This window comes from Panthera uncia, chromosome B1 (assembly GCF_023721935.1).
Source record: "Panthera uncia isolate 11264 chromosome B1, Puncia_PCG_1.0, whole genome shotgun sequence".
NCBI lineage: Eukaryota > Metazoa > Chordata > Mammalia > Carnivora > Felidae > Panthera > Panthera uncia.
The window spans coordinates 174,107,874-174,132,700 of record NC_064811.1 but is presented as its reverse complement, the minus strand read 5'-3'; the positions used below and the strand labels follow the sequence as shown (position 1 = coordinate 174,132,700).

The window sequence follows — 24,827 nt, the reverse complement described above, 5'->3', positions numbered from 1 at the left end:
CCCCCCCCGCCAAAATTGTTGACTCAAGTCAGCTTGGAACTCTGATGGGAGACACGCCTCAAGGTCAAGTTCAGTCTCTTCCCAATGAACTTCCCTAGGGCACCTCACCAGAGCCAGCTCCCTTGGCTATTATTGCTCTGTAAGGCTGGATTCCCTGCTTTCATGAGAGGTCCGGGCCCTGTTTCCAGACCATCCCAGCTCCCTATTCTGTCTACGCTGATGACAGTGAGGTTCCCGGGACCTCGATGGGACCTTTGCTAATTACTGAGAGATAAAGCCCATGCCACTTAGACCCATGGATCCAGAGGCCGGACAACCTTTAGGGAGCAGATGGTCATGAAATCCCCAATCTCAAGGTAACAGACGTCTTTTCTATAAGGGCCTCTCCCCCTGAAGGCACATGTTGGAGAAACGGACCTTTTCCTTTTGTTTCCAGCCCCTTTCTGTGCCTCAGCCTGCCTACCCTCTCTCTCTCCTCTCTCCCAGGAAAAGGAGACCCATCTAACTGCTCAGAACTCAGGACAGCCATTGGACTACAGTTTTTTTCCACTGGGTGAGGTCCCTATGCCTCAAGGTGAACACATTTTCCTTGTTATTTCTCCTGCCACAAAGCCCTTCCCTTCTCTGCCAGCAACGAGGACGGTAAGTTGCAGTGGGCCTGGCTCTTTCAGGTTCATGAAGTACGAAGTTGCTGGTCTAAGCTGGGTTGTCTGACTCAGGTCTTGTGTAAGAGCCCATCGTTGGGAGGTGGCAGATGTGTGTCCATTTGGTGGCTGTTACTAGTAACCTCTTGGATGAAAATCCAGTCCAAACCTACCTACCCTCACGGCACTGTATGTGCCCCCAGAGACGCAGGGGAAGGAGTTTTCGCAAGGGCTCACGGGAATGTGTCTGTCCAGAGACCCCTGAGCTACCCTGGTCTGCCTGCCTCAACTGGCTGCCAGACACAATTTCAGTAGCTTTGTATTCTGCTGGAGGAAAACCCAGCACACTCTCTCTAGCCACTTGTTCTCCATCTCATGCACTGGGTTGGTCTCTACGCCCCGCCGTGCAGCGGGGAAGACACCTTGGGTGGACGCAGACATAAAAAGGTGAACTCTCATGGTGAGGTGGGGGTCTTGAAATCAGTGGTTGCTTCACACCCTCCTACCTGCATTCCCTCCTGGGATTGTACTGTTCGAGCATGTCGTTTTTTGAAGAATGGATTTATCTTGTGATGTTTTCTGGATCAGAAGGGGCCATAGACAGTGTGCGTGGTGGCCGAAAGCTGTTTCAGTCCTGGGAGGAGATCTTAGATGATAAATGACTCTTGGTTAGGAGCAAAACTTGAGTCTGAGGAGGCCTGACACTGCGTCAACCAAGTAGGGAGGAAGTGACTTCTGAAACCAGATCGTAAAAAGGGGTGTTGACTGGACCACTCGTCTCATGAGAAATCTGACTGCCCTCAGGAGAGGGCATGTGTTGGGGGTCCAAGTGACCGTCACAACTGAACTCTAGTTGAGAGCATCGCTGCCAGCCATTTGCGCCATTTTGGAGGCACGGCCTAACCACCTTCGGATGACAGCGGTGCAAGCTGTCACGGACTGGGACCACCTGAGACACGCCGAGGGAGGACTGCTTAGCGGGGCCTTTCCCAAGTTTCTAATCTACAAATTCGTCAGCAAAATAAAGCGGTTATTGGTTTATACAAGGAAGCTCTTGGGGTAAGTTGTCATAGTAACAGTGACAGTAATCCGAAGTCAGGGTCTGGGGGTTGAATGGAAGGGGGAGGGTGGAAGAGACAAAGCTCTATCAGGGATTCCTGAGTGGTAAATCGGACATCACCTGTGGGAGTCTGTAGGGTCTCTGGCTCAGGAAGTCTTAGGTGGGCCCAAGAACCTCTATGTTTTAGATAATCTCCCACAGGAGAGGATATATATAATCCCCATCCCCCCACCTTGCCATTCTCTCCCATCCTGCCCATTTCTGCACATTAGTTCTCCAGGCGAAATCAGAATCATTTTCCCATGTTCCTTACAAATCCTGTAGGTGTTGTGAGATCACATTAAATGTATAACTTACAGGGGCGCCTGGGTGGCTCAGGCGGTTGAGCGGCCAACTTCGGCTCAGGTCGTGATCTCGCCCTCCGTGAGAGTTCGAGCCCTGCGTCGGGCTCTGTGCTGACAGCTCAGAGCCTGGAGCCTGCTTCCGATTCTGTGTCTCCCTCCCTCTCTGTCCCTCCCCCACTCATGCTCTGTCTCTCTCTCTCTCTCAGAAATAAACATTTTTAAAAATGTATAATTTATAGAGAAATATTTTTTCCAGTATTAAGTCTGTTTATCTGAGAGCTTGGTATGTCTTTTACTTTTTTCACGTGTTCTTAGAAACCCCTTGGTAGGGCTGTACTATGTCCATTATATAGGTCTTGCCTATGTCTGGTAAAGTTTATTTTAGCCATTTCATCTTTTTTTTTTTTCGAAGTCTATTTATTTATTTATTTAGAGAAAAGCAGTGGGGGAGGGGCAGGGGGGCAGAGGAGCTGAAGCAGGCTCTGTGCTGTCAGCACAGAGCCCGACGTGGGGCTCAAACTCATGAACCATGAGGTCATGACCTGAGCCGACGTCGGATGCTTAACCCACTGAGCCACCCAGGTGCCCTGTAGGCATTTCATCTGTAAGTTATACTGCAAATGGGATCGGCTACCATCTTACTGTTGCTGGATATGTTCACATAGCAGCACCTATTGCTTTTTTCATGTTAATTTTACCATCAAGTGCTTACTGAATTTTCTTCTGATCATCTCTTAGTTGATTCTCCTGTGTTTTCCTGACACATATCCTCTGCAAACAATTTGGCTTCCCACTTTCCAAACTGTATGCCTCATTTTTATGGCTTCCTAATCACATTGGGTAGGGCTTCCAGAATATCAAATAAAAACGATAGAGTGGGAATGAGGCTTATTAATTGCTTTTGGTTTACAACTTGGGAAATCTGCACAAAGGAATCTGATAACAATCCGCAGATCAGCACTGGGGGACCGCCAATTTATAGAATTCTTTATCCAGGTATTTCTTCAATCTGGCCTTCAAACATGCTGGTAATTTCCATGATCCCAATGGAATATGAAGTCAGTAAACTTTCCTAAGATTCTGTGTGAGTCAGGCAGGACCTTTTATCAATGGGGAGGGGTGTCCCAGTGGTAGTGATGCCTTATACATTTTACTATAGCCCTAATCGCTTCCTGCTTAGGCAGTTTGACTCCTCCCACCAAGGAGCCACCCTTTTTGCTTCATCCTGTGCTTGGCCCTAAGGAGATTCTCAGATGAAGGACACTCCCTGTCTCTTACTGTTCTTTTTTTTTTTTTTTTTTTGAATGTTTATTTTTGAAGGAGAGAGAGACAGAGTGAGTGGGGGAGGGGCAGAGAGAGAGGGAGACACAGAATCAGAAGCAGGCTCCAGGCTGAGCTGTCAGCACAGAGCCCGATGCGGGGCTCGAACTCACAGACCGTGAGATCATGACCTGAGCCGAAGTCAGACACCCGCCCGACTGAGCCACCCAGGTGCTCCACCGTCGAATTCTTCCCGTCGGAGTGTGCCTAGAGAAATCAGGTTCTCAGAGATGCACGTCAGCTATACCATCACTGTCCTCAAGTGGTCATCAGGGAGAACAGTGGGGTCACTGATTTTACCAGCCAGTCTGCCTACCATGTTACTGTCAATGTCACTAAGCGCACATTAAGTGACCCAGTCCTTCCCTTCTCTTCCAAGTCATCCCAGCAGAGCAGTTTTCAAGGAGAGAATAAACCAGGCCAGAGGTGGTTGAAAATGTATTTATTTTTCTTCAAATGATCTTTTTCAAGCAATAAATAAAAACAGACATGTCAACTTTTCTAAAAAACAAAACCAAACAAAAAAGAAATCCCCTAAACTATATACATCCTACAGAAATACAAGCATATCAAATGTAGAAATGACATCACTCTGAAAGATGGGGCTATTTACAAAAGTTACAAGTATTGCATTGCTCTGTCTTGAAGAAGCCTCTTCCTCATATGACTCATAAGCTCTAAGAACAGGCAGGGTGCCCTTCGGGGACGGGGTTATCTTCAAGAGGTGAAACTCCCCATCTTTCTTGTTCGACAAGGAAAATGTAAGGAAAGACCCCAACGTCCAGACACTGTATTCAATTTGCCAACAACGTTCCACAGATCGGATGACTTTCGAGGAGCCTGAGAGGTGCCCCCTTCAGGAGGTCACATGCTCCTTGAGCTCCTGATAGAAACCATCTTGTCCCGCAGCCAGGCTGGGACGGGTGGCAAGACCCTGCTGAGCCAGTGACCAACCCCTGGCTGTGGTTTCTTCGGGACAAGCTAGTTCTGTCAGGAAGACTAGCCTTCCAGAAAGCAAGGCCATTTTCCCCATCTTGGCCGCACATGGGGCACACTTGGGGAGCTCAGAAACACACAGATGCCTCGGTCCCAGCTCCAGAAATCCTGGCCTAATTGGTCTGGGATAGCCTGGTAGCAAGGTTTTCAAAACTCCCCAGCTGATGCCGGCGGACAGTCAAGGTGAACCACCCCTTCTGTACTTTGGGCTCGGTGGCCAACTCCCGTCCCGATCAACCATCCTGCCTCCCTCTGTCCACTTTCCCACAGATGTTTGCATTTTTTTCTCATGGCACCCCAACCTTGTTGAAAACTCTGGAATCCAGTTCCAACAAGCACCTGAGCAAAATGGCCCCAGGAGGAAAGGACTGAGACTGTGAGCTCCCGGCCACCTGTTCATGGCACTTTCAGCCTGGTGTGTCTCCATGGGAAAGTCAGGTGTGTTACCCTCAGCGATCCACAAACAACCTTGGTCACACAAGATTCTGGGAGCTGACAGCAACCCTTGGTCTCTAGAGGAGATCCAAGGTAGCCAACAGCATGGCTGATAATCGGTGAAAGTGGCAATGTTTTCTGGCCATCGCAGAAAGTTTGCATCACCAGAAATCACTTCGTGGGAGAGAGGCCAATGGCAACCCACCTGACCATTTGAACTCCATTAGAGTTATGTCGAGTCATCAAAGAGGCTTCTGATGGCAGAATTATGACCACCTCCCCCAAATCCCCTCTTCCTATCAAGCCAATTTCCTATTTTTATTTCTGAGAGTTCTGGGACTCACGTTGTCATCAAGTACAAAGAAAATGGCTTTATAAATAGCAGTTTGACACAGTGACAGAAGACTTGAATTGGAAAGTGGGGGAAGACGTGTCTGGGGCTGGTCCTGAGCTCCGACTGTCCACATGGTTGGAATCCAGTCTGGGAAAACACAGGTTTTGGCGGATGTGCACTTGTTCTATAGAAAGTGAGTCTGTTCCAGGTTACTTTTCCTCCCCCCTGCAACAGCCACCCTGCCCCCCAGGTCCATCTGCTGTTGGAACCCAGGGCTCCCTCAGCTGCAGAACCTTGTGGACCTCATTCACCACAAAACACAGAGCAACCTCCAGGAAGCAAGGAAAAAGTGGGAATGGCCAGCTGTGCCACCTCTAAATAGGTCCATTGTCCAGGCATCTTAACCCCTCCACACCTCACCCCTATTCAGCCAAGCAGCTCCTAGGGAATGAGGGAGCCTTTGGCTTTTCTAAAAACAGGAAGCGGGAACTCTGGCCTCACCCAAAGACAGGGCTTGACAAAGGCAGGATGAGTGATGCCAACACAGGTTCATGTTTATGGAAGGAAATGTAATGAACCTGGTCCTGTCTGGGATGCCAGGATAAGAAAGAGCATTCCAACACGATTCTGACATTGAGGCTTGAAGTTATTTACGGATGAGCAAGAATATTCATTTAGATCTAGACTCACAAGGGGCTAAAGAACAAAAAAACAAAAGAACAAAGAACAAAAAAACAACCAAAAAATAAACATGCTCTCATTTCTAGACAAGTTTGCAAATACCTCTAAGCTGGCACTCAGTAACAACACTGTTCCACACTACCACAATTGAAGTAACATGTAGCTTCCCTCCTCCCTCCCCCCAAGCCCAACCCACACACAACATCCTCCTCCCTCAAAAAGCCTTACCTCCGTTTGGAAAGGCCCCTTCAAATGGCATTATCCCAAGAGTGGATTCCAAAATGGCACCCGAGCACCCACGGTGCCCATTCCAGGAGCCCAGCAGCCAGCTCCCAAGCAAAGGGTCTGCCCAGCTCCTCACACACACTCTTCCATCCTAGACCTGAAACATGGTGTCCATTCCCCTCTTTTTATTCAAATAAGGGCCTTTAAAAAATATTCACCTAAGCCGGGGAATTTTAAGAAGGCAAGAATTTGTTGACGTACTTCTACTCTCACAGGACTCACATCACGTCTGGCTCTAGCTAGCTGGGTTCCCTAATGGCCCGGCCCAGTGATTCCCTGGAGGAAAATCTCCACTGCGCCCAATTTTTCAGGAGCACCTTATACAACATGGCATTTATCACAGATGATTTGCGAGTCCTCAGGCAGGTCTGTGAGAACATGCTCCCGCCAACTGGATCACCGATCCTCAGAAAGAAAAGACTGTACTGTCGGGATGTAAAGCCACTTTAGTGTTCCATGTGCCCAGGAACCAGCCTCAAAAGTCATCAAACAGCAGTCCTTACCTTCCTTCCACCTGCCACCCCACCCTGCCTGCTTCTCAGTGGCAACCAATCCCAGGTGTCTATCCCGCCACCTTGTCCACACCTGGGAGATGCCATTTCCCTTCTAACTGCTTCGACATTTGCACGCTATCGTGCTCCACTGCGGGACATCGACAGAAACATATCCAAAATTCACTGTCACTAGACTCCTTGTACTTACATACTCTGAGGAAATTCTTAATAAATACTTTTATTTATTACGAAGTGTAATTATTCACCTGTTGGTGACTTCAAAAGGAAAACCACGTCCTATAAGATTTCGTCAAAGAACATAAACAAAACATCGACCAAAAAACAAAAACAACCAAAAAAAAAAAAAAAAAAAGCTGTTACAAGAACAAAAAAAGGACGAAGCACACAGAACCAGGCACTTCTGGCAAACTTGTTTTCTTTTTGTCCCTTTCCCACTCCCACCCGCCTCCCCCCCACCTTAATAAAACTGGGTGGGCACATTTGCCAGGATCTGTGGGTTTCCTAACTTCAAGCCTTACCGCTTAAAAAAATGAGGTAAGAAATTCCTATCTGAAAAGTAACAGACACACAAACCAAACCAAGGTCTTCCCTGCCCGCTGAGGCAGCCGCAGCCGTTATTGCTCTAGGTTGGAGTGTTTTGTTTGCTCGTAGTAGGTGTATTCGAAGTCCTTATTGCCATTCTAGCTGGCCCCAGGCTGGCCCAGGAGGAGCAAAGGGGGAGGAGCCTGGCCGCCTGCTCCCCACGCTGGTCAGTCCCCGCGGGGCCGGCGGGCTCGCGGGGTGGGGGCGGGGGGCTCCGAGCGGCCCTAGCAGCTGGGGGACGTGGTGATGGGGCTGTGCAGGTAGGGCAGGCTGTTGGGGGCCGAGTGCACGCCCACCGACACCGGGAAGCTGAAGACAAACTGCGAGGTGGGGGTGGGGGTGGCCTTGCCCCGCTCCCGCAGGGGCCCCGAGGGGCTGGCGGCCTCCACGGCGCAGGACGTGGCCAGCACCTGCGACTCGAACTGCAGCAGCTGCCCCATGAAGCTGAAGTTGGGCGAGATGATGCTCCGCCGCTGCTTGACGAACTCGAAGGCCTCCTCCAGCCTCACCCGCTTCTTCATCATCAGGTAGGCCAGGCAGATGGTGGCCGAGCGCGAGATGCCCGCCTGGCAGTGCACCAGCACCCGGCCGCGGCAGTCCTTCACGGCATCTGGGGCAGAGAGCGCCACGCGGTTAGTGGCGCTCCACCAGATGGCAGGTGCGGGCAGGGCCGCGGGGGGAGGGGGGGGGGGAAGAGTGTTGGGGGAGGGGCACTCCCAGTCAAGGAATAACGTTGGCGGCCGAGGAGGGGGAGGAGGAAGCCCACCGCAAAGGACTCTAGGATTCCTTCCACCCATTCTGGGCTATTTTTTTGAGGCTGATCCAAACAAATGCACTAAGCTTGGGAAAAATGCATGGTAAAGCCGGTTAAATCCCAACATACCTTCAAGGATTTCCATGTGCAGGAACAAAAACACTGGCCCAGTTCTCCCTTTATTTGTTTCCTCCCCATCCCCAAAGCCTTATCATCTAGACATCTGGAGCCACGCACGGAAAATGTTATTGCCTAGATAAGCTAACGGCCCGGCTGGGGAGTCTCTCTTCCTATCCCCACCCAACACAGCATCCAGGCAGTGAGCCTTCCTCAGAGGCACAGGGGAAACGGGCACACCCCCGCGACCGCGCCCCTTCGGTCCCTCCTTCCGCAGGCAAGTACCGTGGTTCCCTCACAACCTCCCGCACTCGGCCTGCACCCTGCACCGCACCACCAGAGCCAACCTACCGATGTACTCAATGGCTTCCATGAACCAGGAGCTGATGTCTGCCTTGTGGTTGTCTTCCACAGGAATGCACTTGTACTGATAGTGGCCTTCAAAGTGGTTCGGGCAATCAGAGGAGACATTCAACAGGGCCGTGATCCCCAGCGCGTCCAGCATGTCCCTCCGGGCAGCGTGGTAGGCACTGCCGAGGTAGAGGAAGGGAAGGATCTCCACAGGACCCCCCTGCACCAGAAAGAGAGGGCAGAGTGCCCCCAACATCGTGAGTGTAAGGCCCCCAGGAAAATGGCCGGGGTGCTTGGGACGGGCAGGGGGGGTACCTGGGCGAGGTGGGCTTTCACAGGCCCAGGGGAGAACACCTGTGGACACAGCCCTTCCGGGTCTCCCCTTAGCCTGCGGGGGCTCCTGGCGGGACACCAGGCCCGGTGGGCTTCTCTAGCCTTTAGGCTCCGCTCTGCTGTGAGCGGCAAAGCCAGGACAGGTCAAGGCTCGTGGGCCCCACCTGCCGGTTCAAGCAGCCCTCCTCCCCCTCGATAAATAAAGTGGCAGACACAACACCGGCCTTGCCACACCACTTAGGACACGAATCTACACCTAACTCAGCGCCAGGCTGTCTGTTGTGGGGTCGAGGGGCTTATTTCCCTGGGCACATTAGAAACGTATGCTGTTTTGGCCTCACAGACAAGAGGCGGGATCTATGAGGAAATGTGGGCTGCAATTCGTGACGTTTCCTGAGTCAGACCAACTCAAATGGTCTGGGATCTGACAGCAGACTTGCTGGACCCTATGAATCCACTCCTTCTCCATCTAAGTGCAAAGGCTGGTAAGACACAGAGCAGCTTAAGCCGGTTTTCTTGGGGGAGGGTTGGCCAACCATTTATGTCCATTGGGCGTTTGCAATTGGCTTGTACACGGCAGGGTGGCCTGGCTCTTTCTACACAGCAGCCCACATGCGCTGGCTTCAGCAATCCCCGCGTGTCCGCATGTGAAGTTAGAGGCAAAGTCAGAAAGTTAGGTCTTTGTATGTTTCCAAATGAGGGTAATAAGAGGGAAGGAAGAAACAAATAGACCCTCCCTAACACTGCACCCCAGTACTCGGGGTTCACTCCATTCTCCCCAAATTGAGGCACTGGATCCAAAGCCTCTGAAAAGCAGAACTCTGAAAATAAGCCCCCTTGCCCCCGCCTCACCCCCTCCCATTGCCCCTTTCCCCCAGGCTCTGGGCCCGGGTCTACCTGGTCGTGCAGCGGGGTTCCGCAGGAGCCACAGCCCACGTCCAAAGACTCAGCAGTGCTGGGGGGAACAGCAGGTGGGATGGTTGCCAGGGCCTTCGTTTTGGAACAGAATTCTGGGTACTCGGAAGAAAACCTCTCATAGCCACCTGTAAAAGAGAAAGACGTTGGTGTTAATAGAGTCACGAAGCCTGCAAAACCCCAGAGAAGTACTTGAATCCGACTCCTGGACTGAGGAGAACGGCTGGGAAGCTGGGAACGGCCGGATCTACATTGGCCACCAGGTGGCGCTGTGGGCCCAGAGATCACGGCTATGGAGCCTTCAGAGAGCCGCATTTGGCCAGGGCTGCATCCTGAAGGCTGGAAGGGAAGTTTTAGGATCAAGACTTAGGTTTGGGAGGCAGATACAGAAAGGACGACGTGCAGGGGATATGCAGAAGGGACTTTCCACGGCAGCTTCTTGGGGTGATGACAAAGCATGGAAGACTGGCCATTGTGTGTTTCCAGGAGCCCCGAGGCAGTCTGGTGCTGGGCCTTGGGGCCTGCAAAGATGTCTGTCATCCCCCACCTCCAGTCCTGCCTTTGGAGAGGTTCTGCAATGTGGGAGAGAAGGAAAAAAAATTTACCCTGGCACCAGCCCTTCTGGATCTCAGCAACAGAACAGATGCCAATCGCCCAGCCTCATGAACAGCTGTTCATCAGCAAGGGGCCAAAATAAGAGGAACCGGGCTTAAATGTAAATCCCTCTTGCTACATACAGGTTTGGGGCAAGGCAGGATTTCCTGACCTGCGAGTTGCTAAGCTCTGGAATGGTTATCTGTGGGATCGTCTTCCGGGGAAGGGAGGTCTTTTAAGTAAAAAGAGATAAAGGGCCGACTTCTCTGGAATAGTGTTAGTGCCAAGCCGAAAAGCTCCTGCTGGCTGGCGGAGGGCAGAGAGGCAGGAGAGGGGCAGGAAACACTAGAAGAGAAACGCTTGGTCAGTATCCGATTTACTCTCAGTTCTGGGACTTTGCTTTGCGAGTAACTTAGCATCCACGGTCCTTGTGTGGCCCTGCTTGTATTTTTATCTTGCCGTTTCCATAGGACCCGAAACATATTACAAATTCATTCAGGAGAGCCTACAGGTTGTGAAGCGACCACTGTAACGGACCCATTCAACCAACAGTCCCGAATGTAGCTAGCACCGTTAAATCCTGACGCGTAAGCGGCATGGTGTCACGGGTTCCTAGAGACATTCATGGTAACCTTCCGACATGCAGACATGTGACAGTCAATCACTTGCCCAGATCCCAGCCCTAGAAAATTCTGCTTTGCAGAAGAAGGGAATGCTTCTTCGCCACATCATAAGGCTTACAGAACAGGGTATACATTTTTTCCTCTCTGTTCCCCTCCATTCCCTCCCTCGGGATATAAATGGGGATCTCTCTGGTCACAGGCCCGGCTCCTGCTGAGTCACAATAACCAGCTTCCCCCGGAGGAGAGGGCCCAGTACTGGCAGCTTCGGGCGCGTTGGTGGCCTTAATGGTCATCTCAGCACAGGGGCACCCCTCCTTCCCATTAGCACCCCCTTTTCTTTATAAGGCTACAAACATTGCTGCCCCAAATGCAGTGAATCATAATGAGGGAAGATGGCTCTTCCAGCAAATGTCTTTAGCTCAAGTTCCTAAGGTAGAACTCTGGGAAACTTCCTTAAATGTTCCCCTTTGAAAGGCAGAAAGGGAAGTGAATCAATCAACAAACCATTGTTGAACACCTATATATAAAGCCATTAGCTGTTACTCTATGTATTTCTATAGGATTTAAAGACTTTTAAGTAAAATGATTTCCTGTGTTTATTACGTAATTTGAGCTGTTCAAATATGCTGTTTTCAAAGCTATGGAAGACATGGGCGGTGCGCTCCCAAAGCTTGTCACCCAGACAGGCAGACTAGCGGTGCCCCCCTGAAAGCGAGTGCTGGAGACACAGGAGCGCCAGGGCCAGGCTGTGAGGTCACCGAGGAGGAGCACCCCCCCACACACACACCAAAGGGCAGCGGAAGTAGAAGGAGCCTCAGAGTGGTCAACACACAATGTCCTTCCCATTGCTGAGAAGGTGCGGGACAGGGCACCAGACTGAAAAGGCCTGAGTTGAATCCCAACCTGGTCAAGTCATCAAGCTGTGCGGCCTGGGGCTGTCATCGAACCTCTCTGAGCCTCTCCCTCACTTGTAAAGTGTGATGAGACATCCGCACCTGGCATCCTCTGAGGACTGATTGGAACAGCCAGTGCTCTGCACCTGGCCTCGGGGAGGCACCTAACGAAGACTTCCTTTTCTGGCACTTACAAGGGGACTCCAGCATTACGGGCAATTTCCCAGACTCTGGACAGCCCTCTCCTCCTGGGCTTTACTTATTTTTCCAGTCACAGTCTTGAGATCTGGTAGTTAGACAGCAGAAGGGCTGAGTTCACTGTCTGAGTTCCAGGACCTTTCCCCATAGGGGACATTTGCTGCCTCCAGGTCGATCCTCAGTCAGCCCCGCAGGTGGCACAGCACCCACAGCCCAGAAGGCTCCCGAGCTGGCCGATGCCCTCGGGGTGTGGCAGGCAGGGGGCGAGCAGCCAACTGGGAGGGACAGAGGTGACCCCGGGGGGTCAGGCCAGGCTTGAAGGGGGGCCATTTGTCATCCGCACCACCCCCAAGCCTCTCATAACAGGGCAGAGAGGGTGGGAGAAGGCAGCATTAGAGTGTAGCAGAAACAGGATTACTGAGGTCCGTTCCCTTTGGCAGCTCTTTAAAGAACAAGCAGAAAGGAACCAAGTGAACAAGCAGATTTGCCTGAGGGACTGGAGTGTCCCAGGCAGGCAGCCGTGGAAGGGATTCTCCCTCCTGAGCTGTCGCTAGCTCTGGAGGGTCTGTGGCTGACCGTTATGAAGAGTTGCACCCAAGGAGCTCCTTCCTGCGGGTGGAGAGCGGCACCGGGCTGGGACCTCAGCTGCGCGCAGCACGGAAGGACGGCCCCAGAGCACGCAGGCGGGGTGGCAGGCGGGGTGGCAGGGACGGAAGGCTGCAAGTGAGGAACCACCCACGTCCACACTCCACAAGACCAGCACGTCCACGCCGGGTATCGGCTCCACGTTACTAAAAGGGATAGAGGAAATGCTCACTATGTGCCAGGTTCTTCCCAAGCAGCAGTCCTTGAGGGGTGACTGGCCCCAGTTTTACAGTTTTACAGTTTCCTCAGATGAGGAAACTGAGGCACAGGGCAACCTCAGGTAAGGGCAGTGCCAGCGTTCAGGCCACTGGCCTCGAAGCCACCTGCTAGTCTGGCCACCGGGAGCCGACCCTGCTGTGTGCCCATCTCTGCCTTCCTGGTGGTCCTTCTCCCGGGGGAGGCACAGACTGCTGGTTTCATCCCATTGAAGACACATGTAGAAACAGAAAGGATCTGGACACTCGTGACATTTCACCAAACTCCGCGTCTAACCGGTGTTTTTCAAACTACAGGTTGCCACTAAAGAGTCATGACTAGCACTCTTTATTTAAGGAAACACAACAGGATAGAAACTTCTAGAATCCACTGCATTTAAAGAAGGTAGAAGTTCATGCGCCTCTGGTTTCAGGTGTATCTGTATCCCTACGGGGTCACGATGCAAGGATTTCAGACTGTTATCATCTTTAACTTCTGATACTCTGCGATTCTAAATGTCACAAACTTCTCTGCAAAGCAGGTGTCTAAGATCTGCATTTCTAGCTTCTGAATGCAGTTTCATGACACATACACCAATGACTTTCCGCCTGTTTTGTGTAGCTCCAATTGGATGTAATTCCATAACAGATATTCTGACTAATTTTGACCTGTTTTTCCCATGTTCTTAATAATAGACTTTCTGGGGGCGCCTGGGTGGCTCAGTCGGTTGAGCGGCCAACTTCGGCTCAGGTCATGATCTCGCGGTCCGTGAGTTCAAGCCCCGCGTCGGGCTCTGTGCTGACAGCTCAGAGCCTGGAGCCTGTTTCAGATTCTGTGTCTCCCTCTCTCTCTGCCCCTCCCCTGTTCATGCTCTGTCTCTCCCTGTCTCAAAAATAAATAAAACGTTAAGAAAAAAAATTAAAGAAAAAATAATAGACTTTCTGGTCTTAAAGCTCTCATTTTCTCATCTTAATTTTGAAACGTGAGAGTCTAGAGGGAAGAAAAGGAATATAATACCCCCCCAACTTTTTTTGAGGGATAATCACATCCATAGCTAGCTGAACTCCACGCTCTTTTTCTCATACAAAGCAAGACAACTGTCACAGCTTACTGAAAAGTATGACCCACTGTCCACACGTCCATGCAGGGCTGCGATGTGCGCGTAAAAGTGCTCTAGAAAGGACAGGCTGGTGCAGTGCCGATCACATCACCACAGTAGGACTCTTCGTGGGGTCTGTGATGGGGAAGCCAGTCATTTGGTGGGGACAGTGGTCACAGATCTTAATATGGCTGTCGCTCTTCCAGTCACCCTCTCTCAAACACTCAGAATGTCACCCGTTCACAGACAGGGGCTTGCTCTCCTGGGACTTCATTATCAGTACGAGCCAAACGCTGCCCAGCAAGAAAGTCTGGGGTCATTCGACTTTGAGAACTCCCGTTGATGCGGGTGTTAACTTAGTAAGCACCCACGTAAACGCTGAGCAGTGCTGAAGATTTACCTAAGTGAGCTTCCCACCCTGGGACCCCACACACAGACCTGCGCGTCCTGGGTCAGCTGGCTGACACTTAATGCCACCCTGGAGCTGGAGCTGGTTCACGGTCCCTCCCAGTACTTCTGGGCTATCTGCTACATTCAGCAAGCTGGCTGGTGCTGCCTTCCGCTGGAGAGTGAACTTTTCTTCCTGTCAAACTTCCTTTGTTAGGCGGCAACTGCCTCCCAGTAAGGAAACTGGCTATCTGGTTTCAGATGTTCTGATTTTTTAAAGGAATTTTTTGGCTCCTTGGAAAAGCCACCTTCCCTCAGTTCCCAGTGTAGCCCGTCTCTCCTATAAGCCCTCAGGACAAGCCCAAGGGACCTGTGATAGGCTTCCTAGTGATAGGGTTTTCACTTTCAATTGATACCTGCGCCCGGTCTTCTGTTACTTTTGTTGATTGGAAATATCCAGGTGGAAGGAGTTTGCTTCGCTCGGGGTCATTCTTTAACGAATGACAACAGAGGTGAGAGATTAGCTCTAAGGCCTGCCATTGTGTGTAATTCTAATGCTCTCAATCCTTGGCTGGCACGGGCATTGTATCATATTTATAAGAAGAAAGGCCAGTCCGTTTCTCTTTGGGTCAAAAGGTGTGCAACCTCATCCCCCCCCCCAACCCCCCCGCCGGGGTTTGCTGTCTGCTGCCACTGACCTCCTGGGGGACTAGGATGGGCCAGGAAAATGGAGACAGAGACAAGACCCAGCTCAGCTGCTGGCTGAGCGCTCCCCCCACTCCGTCATTGGCCTTGGGGGCTGTTTCCTACAGAAAGTGTAATGTCAGTCTGTAGGATCAGGCCTTAGGACTACAGTGTATGTGAGTCCCAACCTGGAGGGAGAAGCTATCTAATTGATATCTAATTGATCGTCCCACTGCCTCAAGACAGGGCCAGGACAACTTTTAAATCAGAACTTAAAAAACGGACAAAAGTCATGAGCTGAGATGAATTTGAGACAGGAGAAAAGTAAGGTATTAGGGTAAGAAAATGCCCTTTTTGTCCTTCTCTAATGATCAGGGTCTAAAACCCTCATCTGAGGAGCTATCAAGGAAAGAAAGGGAGTTCAAATGAGGTGTGTATTCTAATGAAATCTGAAAAGCTGAAATTTCTAAACTTTCCCCCAAAATGCCTTACAGGACTTTAAATAAAATGAGCTTAAAGTTGGGGGGGGGGGGGAAGATTTGCCCCAATGGGAATCTTCTACTAGCAAAAAGACCAGAGAGTGTAGTGATTTAAGGTTATCGTTCTTAGCAAAACTTGGGATAACATTTAGGGAATGTAAAGGCCAGGCAGCATTTTATTGGTATTAAGTAACATTTACTCTTAACTACGAATTCTTGCATGTGGTATTAGTTAACCACCTGCAGTTAACTCATTTCTACCAACGCATGTCCACGTGGCAGAAATAGAAAACTCAGATTATTAAACACAATTAGTTGGTAGAATTAGATAGCCTTTGGCTGGAAAGGATAATATAACTTCCCAAAATATTCTGTTTTTCTGTTCCTGCAGGTTGGCAGAGAACAGTCGGGTCTGGCCACTTTTCCTTTCACATTCCCCACCACATGTGCAATGAGATATACAGAAAGTCCCATTAGATGGAAATTAAAATGAACAACTCCGATGGGAACCAAATTACCCAACACTGAATCAATTTAGGCATTTACTAAAGATAATCTAAGGGGCTTTTCCTCCCCAGTTTCCCATTAGTTCTCCGCCCCCAGAGTGCCCTTCCATGAACCCACATTTTCTCCATTTTACTGGCTTCTCCACTAGAACTTAGGAGGCATGGCTGTCCTCTTCCAGCGGTGTGGGAGCAGACACTTCCCGGTTCTCCCTCAACTCACTAGGGATGCCTTTTCATTACAGGGCCAAGGGAAGGAAGGGGAACGGTGTTAATTAATACTTCCTCTGCTTAGCACACATATGAAAAGAAGCCAGGTTAATAGCATACGACCCTGTGAACCTGGAAGCTTCTACCATCACTACAGAACAAGCCCCTCACCACCACCACCACCACTGAATTTTAGGCTGCTGCTTCCAAAGCAGGCTCCTTTCCCTTAGAAGACACAGCTGTTCAGCTGAGTGTACTGGCTACTCCCTCTGGCCTGTTCCAGAAGAGGCATTAGTTCAACCTGCCGCCCAGGCCTAGATACTAAAGAATATCGACTTTGAGAAGCGGAAGGTCGGCCTCCCCACCACCCCAGGTCAGACAATAGGAAGCAGTACAGGGCCCCATAGGAAAGAGCCGTTAGATGGCTCCTTTTCCTCCCTCCAGGGACCTCGCCAACGACCAGGGAACTGTCATTTTACCCAGAGGCTTCTGCCCTACTCAGTCTTTAACATTAGCCTCGCGCCCAGCAGCCTAACTGATCTGGCTCTGGGCTCTCCCCTGCGGGTCCAGGGAGGTGCCACCAGCGGGAGGAGGAAACCTTAAAAGCACGCCTCCCTCCCAGGGGCTTAAGCGTCCTGGAGCCCGGAAGCCCAGGGGTCAAGGTCCCCGACCGAGCTGCTGCTCTAGGGCGATCCCCTACGGGTTTCTTCCAGGAAGAAAAACAAAACAAAACGCAGCCAGCCTCCACGTGGATCTGCACCACCTCGAGAAGAGCCCTGGCTTCCGAGCCCGCGAAGGAAGGCACAGGCTCGGGCTCTCCATCAGGAGGGATCCAGGGCAGCGCGGCTCGGAGTGCAGCCCGTGCCACCCGAAAGGGCTATCTCCCGGGAGAAATTTCTCCCATTGTCGCCATGGACGCCGGCACCAGGCAGGGGAGGGGAGGCGCGCTCAGCATTCCGGACCCCCACACTGGCACGGGTGGAAGCCGGACGTGCGTCTGCCGGGCGCTCCGGGCACAGCTCGGCCCCCAGGCAGGCGAGGCCGCCGAGTCCCAGGAGCCCGGCTCGCCGGTCCTTCCGGTGCCACTCCTTCCCGGCACTTTCTCTTAAAGCGCTTTGGGGAGAAAAAAGGAAGATTAGGCTGGATCGGAGGTGCAAAAGGCAGCTCTCACAGAGAAAGAAATATCAGCAAAATCGCCTTAGTAGTTCAACCAAAGGTCAACAGCAGCATTTCCCCAGCAGCTGACAGGTCAAATGGCCAGGAAACAACTGCCGAGAACAAAGCCCCCCGCTGTTCGGCAGGGGCGAACCCGGCTCGGCGGCACTGAGCAGTTTTGTTGTGCTTTTTGGAAAGGGCGGTGGGGAGAGGTTTCCGCCCCTCCTCCCTCCACCACCTCCCTTCCTCCGGGGCGAGCAGGTCCGGAGGGGAAAGAAAGGAGGGAGGAGGCGAAGGACGCCGGCAGGGAAAGGAGCGGCTCTTTGAAGGCCAGGGTCTGAAACGCCTCTCGGGTTCGGAGGCGAGGACCGGACGCGGGCGAAAGAATGCGCGGAATGCGGCAGTGGGAAGACGGGGCGCAGCGCGGCAGGGGCGCCCCTACCCACACCCCGTCCTGACGGCTCTCCCACCCGAGGAACGTCAGGGGACCGGGACCCGACGAGGCCCGGCAGGTGCGGCCGGGGCACCGTCCCTCCAGTTACTTAGCACGCGGTCCTTTGGGGGTTTCTGACTTCCAGATTTGACCAGAACTCCCGTCCCCGAAGAGTTTCTCCAGGTTTCACTTAAGTCAAGCACGCGCTAACAAGACAGTCGAGAACCCCGTCTGAACAAAAGGTCGTACTTCTCCGCGGCCTGAATTTAAGGGGCACGTTCGCGTCTCGCGTTCCCCGAAACTCAGTCCTCCCGCCCCTCCCCCCTCCCCCGCTCCCGGAGCTGGGGTCTAGCCCGAGGCGGGAGAAGTTGGCCACCTTCCAGGCGGAGCTCGGAGTTGGGCAGCAGATAGCTCCACGCAATGTCCGCAACCCGATCTTCCTTTCTGCATTTACCAAGCCGATCCCACTTCGGCGCTCGCCCTTCTTCACCGTATTCCCCACCTCTCGGGTTCAAGGGGTCGGACTCAGTGCAGGGCCCGAGCACGCCAAAACGACAGGCTTGACCTTCCGCACCCGCACACTAGCACCGGGAGCACCTCCCTGGACTATATATGGGTGGGCAACGCAGTGGAGCCGCTACGCCTAAGAGACCTGACGGTTAGTGAGCGTAAATAAATGCAGTCTCCAGGAAGAGTACCGACTTGCAGGTGACAGAGGAAACGCACCTTCACCGTCTCTGAGGATTTCAGGCGCTCGCACTTGCACACAAACGCACGAAAACCTTGCAAACCCATGCAAAACAGCACGCACAAAGGAGTGCCTGGGTACCCACGCAGCCACGAGTCCCTCCAGACACTTACTTCTTCCCTTGCCCACTAAGGCGCAGGCCGCCAAGCCCCGCGACACCTACCCTCCAGCTCGCGCCCCGGCGCCAGAGTTTACCTTTGAGCAGGCAGATGTCGGTGCGCTCGGCGTTGCGGCGCAGCGCCTGCACTACCAGCGACACGGTGCTGTCTTCGCGGAGGCTCTCCGCGCGCGGGCTGCGCTCGTCGTAGACTATGACCGCCGAGTAGAGGCCGGAGCGCAGGCGGGCGCGCACCTCCTCCTCCGCGGGCAGGATCTGCTCCAGGCTCACCGAGCCCTTGGCCCGCCGCCGCACGATGGTGTTGCAGCGCACGTTGACCGAGCCTCGGATGTAGCCCGCGCTGTGCGCCAGGAACGGTCTGCAGTCCAGGAGCAGGCACTTGCCGCCGCTCAGCAGCCCAAAGGCGCCGTGGCTGCCGCTGCCGCCCGCGCCGCCGCCGTTCTCTTCCCGGTTCATCAGCCTTTTGAGCACGCTGCAGTCCATCTCCCGCAGCTCCTCCACCGTCACCATGGTCGCCGGGAACCGCGGCTGCTGGGCACGCGAGGAGGAGGCGAAGGGGACCCGGGCCAGTTGGGCTGCAGGAGGGGACAAGCGGGGGCTAAAGGAAGCGCGTGCAGAAGTGGCCGCAAACTTGGCCCCCACGGCCTCCCACGGGCGAGCCTCTTCTCCCCGGTCCCCTTCCTCCAGCAGTCTCGCGGTTACATAGCAGTCCGAGCGGCCTCGGGCACCGGGCGGCACCGCGCGCGGTGCTGAGGGGAAGGTGAAGGGGAGTGTGTTTATGGGAGAGAGAACCACCGGGGCTCCCTTCTGTTGCTGCCTCTGTTGTATTTTGCCCGTTGTGCCGCTGCCGCCGTAGCCGCCACCGGCGCTGCCGTTCGGGCCGCTGCCGCTCGCCACCGACAGCCGGAGCTCCGCGCACTGCCCCAGCCAGAGTTTCCTCTTTAGCTTGTAGATGTATTAATGCTCCTCTGCACTCCCCCGGGAGGGGGCAGATTCATTACTACCTCGAGAGGCCCCGCCCCTTGCCATTCTGGGCCTCGCGCCCTCCCCCCCGCCCCCCGCGCCGGCTCCCCGCCCCGCGCCTGCTCCCTCGGCCCCGCCTGCCCCTCCCCTGCCCCCTCCCCTGCGCGTGAATGGAGCGCGGGCCGCTTGCGCCCAGTCATGGGAACGCGACGTCACAAAGAGCAGAGTAAACAGGGCGCTCGGCGCTCGCCTTCAGGCCCATTCATAAAACCGAGACCTAGAGGAAGAGGGAGGCGGCCTCCGACCGGCAGGCTAGCGGCCGCGCCAGGACTTTGTGAATGGAACGCGGCAGCGCCTGTCGCAGCCCGCCGGCCGGCCCCGGCCTCTTCGGCACGCGTCCCGCCCGGACCCTAGTGGCAGTCCAGCCATTCCTCCCCGCCGCGGCGATGCGGCGTTCGGCGTACGGAAAACGGCCCGCCGGGAAGCCGGCCTAACGGCGGCCGGGGCTCGGTTTTGGAGGTTTCATTCCTTTTTGCCCCCGTGCTTCCCCCTTAGCAGCCTCGCAGGTCTCCTCCCGCGAACCGAAGTGCAGAGGGCAGCGTTGCCCCGCTGCCCAGCGGGCATGGCCGGGGACCTCCTCGCCCGGGGCTTACGGAGTGCGTTCCGCCCGGCCGGTCGTTTTGTCAAAGCGACTCCTCAGACGTTAGCTTCTGCATTAGCGTGATCGATTTTCATCTCAAGCCATTAAATCAGCTTTATAGCTTCCCGAGAACGTGGGCAAGCCCTAACTTACAAGATGAAAGAGAAAAGCCCTCCTGCCCCGCAGCCCAGTAGTAGTGAGGTGTTGGGTTTGTTGCTTTACGACCCAGAGGGAGGCCTTAATTGCCGGAATGCTGTTCCTATGGAGGAAGGTAGGGGTGCCACTCCCGTCCACGCTTCCTAAAGATGTTTATTGAATCCCGGTGGGGGGAAAACCCGACGTTTTAGGCTTTTGGAAAAGACTTCACCTCATCTTGCATGCATGTGAATTGTTTTCTCAGGAAATGACAGTTACGGTCTACATTTGGTGCGAGGCTAGACCCTGAGAAATTGACGCTAAAGGATTGAATAAGTTCTGAGGGTGATTCAGGTTTCCAAGCATCTCTCTTTCCAGGTCATGTAGCATTTTTCCCGCCCCCAATTTTACTTAGGCATTTAATATCCCAGAGGCCGCTTTTGGCATGGGGTTTGCGCGCGCCGCGGTGGGGACACGACACAAGCCAAAAATTATTCGCCCGACATCTTGCCAAATCTTGTTAGTGAGAATTAACCACCGAGCGGGGGAATTACAGGACTCGCTCGCGGCCCCGGTAGCAGCGGGGTCGGGCCTTCCATTCTGGGTCTCCCCTGGAAGCACGACCCAAGCAGCGACGGCCGCCGCGGGGTCCTTCCCGCCCCAAACTCGGCCTTCCGCTCCGCCTTTGTTACTAGCAGAGCGGTTCCCTGGAGCTCTCATCTCCGGGCCCCCAGGACCCCTCCTCCACTCCCCAGCCGGGCCTCGGGAGGGGGCCCCCGGGCTTCCGAGGCCTACCACCCGCGCTCCCCTCCTACTGCGCCGCGAATCCCCTGATACCCGGGCTCAGGTCAAGTAGGGGGATCTTCCTTTTACCTCGGATTACAAAATGGCTCAGCACGGCACTGCACTGATCCGGTTTCTACTTAGCATTTAATAATTTGTTCATATACATTTTTTGCAATTAATTTTGTTTTAAAAAGCACTGCATTTTTGATCACTTTTCGGTGCCTCCGAAATTTTAACGCCCAAGGCACGCTGCTGCTAATCGGAGCCCTGGAGGGGGCCACAACTGCGCACCGACCGAGGCCTCGGGGAGGCAGGCCCTTGGGCGCCAGGCACTCCGGGTGGGGAGGTCAGCAGCCAAAGGCTCACTGCGTGACCTCTCCGTTGGGGAGGGGTTTGTACTTCCTCCTGAGGGCAAAGGGGGCCTGTGTCCGGTTTCTCATTTGCTGAGCGGCAGCAAGGCTCTGTCTAAACACTCGCTCTCACTGGTACACCAGGAGTGTGCGCCCTTTCCAAGAAGCCGCCCAAGTCCCGGAGGTCCGGGGCGGCCCAGGAACCCGGCTTTGCCCGGCCCGCTGACTGAGCGCTCTCCTGGCCTCAAGAAACGCCGACACTTTTATAAGGGCTTGGACGAGATTTCTCTTGGAGGAGCCTCTCAGTCGGAGGCAGGTCTGGGCTAATGTCACACGTGTCGCAGGAGCTGGGGAGCGGTCCCTGGGCCACACTGGCCGCGCTCAGCTAGCCTTTGTTTCCCCTGCCCGACCCCCGCCCAGCGCTCACGTGGCCGGTAAATAACCGTCAAATCCGGGGGAGCGGGGGTAGGGGGGGGGGTGGGCAGGAAAATGCCCAAGGACAAAGGCTTGCTTTCTGCACCTGACAGTAATCCGTGGTGGCGAAGCCCATAAATCCCGCAGGCAATTCACAAGGAAGGTGGTGTGGGCGGGCGTGTGTGTGTGTGTGTGTGTGTGTGTGTGTGTGTGTCCACGTCTGCGTGCCCGCGCCTGCGCGCCCGCACCCTGGAGGGGAGCCGCAGCTTCGGACTTAATGTATTTAAGCCAGCAGCAGCTTTAATTGCAAGTGCGAATGCCTGATTTTTGAGAGACTAATAAAAAAAAAAAATTCTTTCCTCAACTTGGGAAATTCCGGAGCCTTCAGGCGTGTGAATTTCAGCAGATGAAATTTAAATTTTGTATTTATCCGGTTCTCTGTAAGCACCCTAGATAATTTTTTTTTCATTTTTAATTTTTGGTATTGTAAGTGTGCCGGCCATTTGGTACACGGTTAAATGAATGCAATGTGAGAGCTATCTGATACCGGCTATAGAGACGTCAAAACTCCTCTCCAATTAATGTGCAGGCTGGGAGTGGGAAACAATCAGTTTACAAAGGAACCTCGTGAAACAGCTTGTCAATAAGGTAGATCTTGGAGAAAACAAAGGCGTTTGGCAGGAAGACATTGTTTGAATGTCATTTCAAAGTTAATTTAATTAAGGAAGGCATATCTGCAGGAGTTGGTGTGGGATTGCCCAAGGAGAGAGATTTTATTTATATTCAGCAGTAACCCTCCGGGTGAAAATACTTTAAAAATTCGCTGTGACATGTAAATCCAACTTCTCTTTCATCAGACAGTCCTTAGACCGACCTTATTAGTCCCTGGCAGACCTGGCAAAACCCCTGCTCTTGTTTAAGAACATTTCTTTCCAATTAGGTTGTTGTGTGATCTGGGAATTTAAAGCCCAGAGTAGGGTCCCCAGAGAGGACTATGGCTTCTATTCTGGTTTCGATGCCAACCTCTGACTCACTGCCCTGTCCCAAAGTGCCTGAATAAAACTTGCCTGAAAACCCATTAATGAATTAATCAAGGTGGCATTGGAAAGAAAGGGTCTGTGGATTCCTCTTTCCTGAGCAGAGAAGTTACCTTGCTCATTACTCTCACTTGGAACGGAAATGATCTGCTTTGCAAGGACCTGTTGGTTAGGCTTCCTACATCAGCTGATTGGGAAGCTTCTCCTCTGGCAGTGAGAACGCTCAAAAGGACTGGAAAGCTGTCTTCATGCTCCTCAAAGCCGAAAAGTGTGTGTCCCCTGCATGTTCTTAGGCAACATACACAAATGGAATTGAGGCATGTCTGTCCTTCCCTGCCCACCTCTGCTCATCAAGTCAGAACTCAAAAGCAATGGAATGTTCTTCAGCATTTGGACTGAACATCACCAAGCAATGTCAAAAACATAGCCTCAAGTTTTAGACCTGACTTTGTCACATTTACTTTCTATGCATAATACTATAGCACTTGCTAATGATTTAAAATGCTAGGTTTCTAACCTTAGGGTCTCTGAAGAAAGGTTTCAATACATTGCTTGGTTCATTAATCTATTTGAAAACTATTCAATCCAGGCTATGCTACCATGTGGCTTTGTGATCTTGGGCAAGACAATCTCCATGGGTCTCAGTTTCCTCATCTGCAAATGGAAGAGTTGGGGCAGGGCAGTTTTTAAGGTCTAGTCCATTTCCCACCCTGTGTGAATCTGCACAGGAGAGCCTCCTGTCAACCCCAAGCCCAAACCTCAGCAGCCTTCTCCTTTCCCTCCCCAGAGCCTGGCACACTAAATTCCCAAGACCAGGAACAGTCTCTAACTCCTATCTGGCCCTCTTTTGCTCATGGAGAGCAAAGTTGGTAGTTTTTATTTAGATGTTTTTTGTCAAGTGCTAATATCCCAAGTAGCTTGATAACATTTATTCAACAAACACATGAAATAAGGTGGGGGAAACAAACTTATCCAAAATACTGACTATAATTTCAAAGAGTTTATAATTCAGTCGGGCTACTCAGGGTGTGAATGTCACCGTACGTTATTGCAAGGATCTAATAAATATCATTAGGGAAAAACAAATAAAATGCCAGGGGGATTCAGAAAAGAAAGGGATTGCACAGTGCTGCGGGATTAGGGAAATGGAAGGAAAAGGCCAGTGCGAATAAAATGCATTTCATCTACTTAAATGTTATCCTTGACTTCTCTGTTAGGTCCTTTTTTTTTTTTCTTTTTTAACTTTTATCCCACCTCTGACATTCATTCTGTCCTTGTGCCTTACATCTTTTCCTTTCATTTGTTAACCTCTCTCTTCCCCAGTGGTTTTGCCTGCTAAAAATAGATGAGCGATTGGTCTGAAGCTACAAGAGAGCCAAGATGATGCAAAAACTCTGTAGAAAATCTATGCCTTGGACAGTGAGCTGACCTTAGATGCCAGGTAACCTAAGTGTGGGCCTGACTCTAGTGACAGTGACGTCATCGCAAGCAAGTCAGTTGTTCTAGATCTTAATTTTACCATCTATAAAACTAGGAAAAATAATGTAATACTTACTTTTTTTTTTTTTTAGGACAACAAAATATCAAAATCACCTTTCTAAGGACCCAGCCTTGGTGAACATATTTGCCTAATCAAATGTCGAGTACATGCTCAGAAAAGATTTTTGGACTTATGAAATTATTTCTATAAAAATTCTTACCAAGAGGTAAACATGAAATCACATTTGTTTATATGTTTTATAAATCTTCTTTAATCGAAAGCAATCAGAACAGCCCCAAATTAAGACTATCACAGAAAATCTTGGACTTTGGGGCATTATTCATTAGAGAAACAGTAAAAACAAAACAAAACAAAACAAAACAACCAAGAAA

At 52.3% G+C, this 24,827-nt stretch overlaps 1 protein-coding gene across 1 annotated transcript; it reads right to left on the bottom strand.

Annotated features, from left to right (window-relative positions):
• Window positions 1-3,795: 3,795 nt before the first annotated feature.
• DUSP4 (dual specificity phosphatase 4) lies at window positions 3,796-19,671 on the bottom strand. The gene is made up of 4 exons (XM_049632505.1): window positions 18,708-19,671; window positions 9,649-9,794; window positions 8,419-8,638; window positions 3,796-7,806 (listed from the first exon to the last, which is right to left on the bottom strand). The coding sequence occupies exons 1-4, from the start codon at window positions 19,138-19,140 to the stop codon at window positions 7,421-7,423; spliced, it is 1,185 nt and encodes a 394-aa protein (XP_049488462.1). The 5' UTR covers window positions 19,141-19,671; the 3' UTR covers window positions 3,796-7,420.
• Window positions 19,672-24,827: the final 5,156 nt, after the last annotated feature.